At 56.6% G+C, this 2,500-nt stretch overlaps 1 protein-coding gene across 1 annotated transcript in view; it reads left to right on the forward strand.

Moving 5' to 3' along the window:
- The window catches only part of slc52a3 (solute carrier family 52 member 3), a 6,199-nt gene that overhangs the window by 1,302 nt on the left and 2,397 nt on the right, over positions 1-2,500 (forward strand). Inside the window, exon 2 of the mRNA XM_062540812.1 lies at positions 1,112-2,500. This exon is cut by the window's right edge and continues 53 nt beyond it. Within this exon, the coding sequence (XP_062396796.1) occupies positions 1,568-2,500 (933 nt within the window). The 5' untranslated portion in view covers positions 1,112-1,567. The remainder of the gene's footprint in view (positions 1-1,111) is intronic.

Consider the following 2,500-nt stretch of genomic DNA (forward strand, 5'->3'; position numbering starts at 1 on the left):
GAGACGAAACATGACCCACTTTTACTGAACACTTTACGAAACTTCCAGTGAACTCACCTCACCTTGAGGGGCACTCTTATGAAACTCAAACACATAAACTACACACACACACACACACACACACACACACACACACACACACACACACCATACACTCTTACCAAACACTAATGCGGAAACTACACACACACACACACACCATACACTCTTACCAAACACTAATGCGGAAACTACACACACACACACACACCATACACTCTTACCAAACACTAATGCGGAAACTACACACACCCTGCTATGCATCCTACACTCTCATACCAAACATAAACTCAGAAACCACACACACATCCTACACTCTCTTCCCAATCACCAACAGACACTAGTACACGCATCCTCACATTTCTCATCAAGCACAAAAGCAGAGCACTGACGCACCCTGTGGCGTTTGATGCAGCCTTTAACGAGTGGGCTCAGACCTCGAGGAATGTTTATGAATGAAGTTTGTCACCTCAGTTCCAGCACTGGTCGGGTCCAGCGTGTGTGTGATATGGATGTGAGATACAGTATGATATCTGATATGAGTGTGTCAGCCCAGTTCCACGCTGTGAATGAGTAACTAGCGGCTCAGGAGCCAGTTCTTAGAGGTGACTTGTGTAAAGGAGGCTCTCCACACTGCCACAGTGACACAGCTCTTTCTATTAATATCCTTCTTCTCTCTCCCTTCTCTCTCTCTTCCTCTCGCTCTCTCTTCCTTCTCTCTCTCTCTCTCTCTCTCTCTCTTTCTCTCGCTCTCTCTCCCTCCCTCTCTTTTTATTCATCCCTCTTTCTCTATGTTTCACTCCCTACTCTCTCTATAATTGCTCTCTCTCATTCATTCTTTCTTTCTCTCTTGCTCGCTCATTCATTCTCTCTCTCTCTCTTCCTCTCTCTCTCTCCTCTCTCTGTCTTTCTCTGTTCCTCTTTTTCTTGTTCTTCTTCTCTGAGCTCAGTGTGTCAGGCGCCACAGCTGTTCTGACAGGAAGTTTCACGTTTCTCAGTTTCCTTTTTGCGCCGCGGAGGACTGAAGACGTTTCTCATCTCATCTCATCTCCCTCTCTTGTTTTTCTTTCAGGCTCTGAGGACACACACACACAGCTGAGTGTACACTGCCTGCACACAGACACACACCTCACACTCAAACGAACACACACATATGACTACACACAGGTTGACATCTCACTAAACCCTGAAGTGAGACTAAATCACACAGACACACACACACACACACACACCCCATCTGAGCCCCAGCGCTCCCTGGCTGCCTCAAACTAGACCCAGCACAGACCCCGCCCCCTGCTGCAGCCGCTGGTGTGGTTCTGATCCAGTTCTGCTGGTCCACTCCCTGCTCCCACTGGTGTGATTCCGAGTTCTGATCCGGTCACTGCTGGTCCCTGCTCCCGCTGGTGTGGTTCTGATCCAGTTCTGCTCATCCCTGCTCCTGCTGGTGTGGTTCTGATCCGGTCACTGCTGGTCCACTCCCTGTGTTGTGGTTCTGATCCAGTCACTGCTGGTCAGTCCTTCCGCTGCGATGCCGCTGTGGGTGCACGCGCTGGCCTGTGCCTTCGGGCTGGGCTCGTGGGTGGCGGTCAACGGCCTGTGGGTGGAGCTCCCGCTGATCGTGACGGTGCTGCCCGAGGGCTGGGACCTGCCGTCCTACCTGACGGTCATCATCCAGCTGGCCAACCTGGGCCCGCTGCTGGTGACGCTGGCGCACCGCCTGTGCCCGGGCCGCGTGCGGGAGACGCCGGTGGTGTCGGGCGTGCTGGCGCTGGGCGTGCTGTCCTGCGTGCTCCTGGCCGCCCTGTGGCGCCGCACCTCCTGGGTGCTCGGGCAGGAGCGCAGCACGGCCTTCTTCGTCCTCACCTTCTTCCTGGCCCTGGTGGACTGCACCTCCTCCGTCACCTTCCTGCCCTTCATGATGCAGCTTCCTGCCAAGTACGTCACGTCCTACTTCATCGGCGAGGGCCTGAGCGGGTTCGTGCCGGGCCTGGTGGCGTTGGCGCAGGGCGTGGGCATGGCGCGGTGCGTCAACGTCTCCCAGTCGTCCGCCAACGGCAGCGCGCCGGAGTTCACCACGCAGACCGAGTACCTGGCGCCCAACTTCTCCACGGAGGTGTTCTTCGGCTTCCTGGCGCTCATGACGGCGGTCAGCCTGGCCGCGTTCACCGCGCTGAACCGAGTCCCGCGCACCTACCAGCTGTCCACCGAGAACCTGGTGCCGCCGGAGAACGACTCGGTTCCGTCCGTGTGTTCCGGAGTGGACGCCAAGGGTTCCGGCGGCGCCGAGGAGCGCGGTCAGAGTCGCCCCCTGCTGGCTAAAGCCCGCAGCGCGTCCCAGCTGGCCTTCATCTACGGCATGGTGGTGTGGGTGAACAGCGCCACCAACGGGCTGCTGCCGTCGGTGCAGACCTACTCCTGCATGCCCTACGGGAACCTGGCGTACCACCTGTCCGCCGCCCTC

Source organism: Sardina pilchardus, chromosome 7, assembly GCF_963854185.1.
Source record: "Sardina pilchardus chromosome 7, fSarPil1.1, whole genome shotgun sequence".
Taxonomy (NCBI): Eukaryota; Metazoa; Chordata; class Actinopteri; order Clupeiformes; family Clupeidae; genus Sardina; species Sardina pilchardus.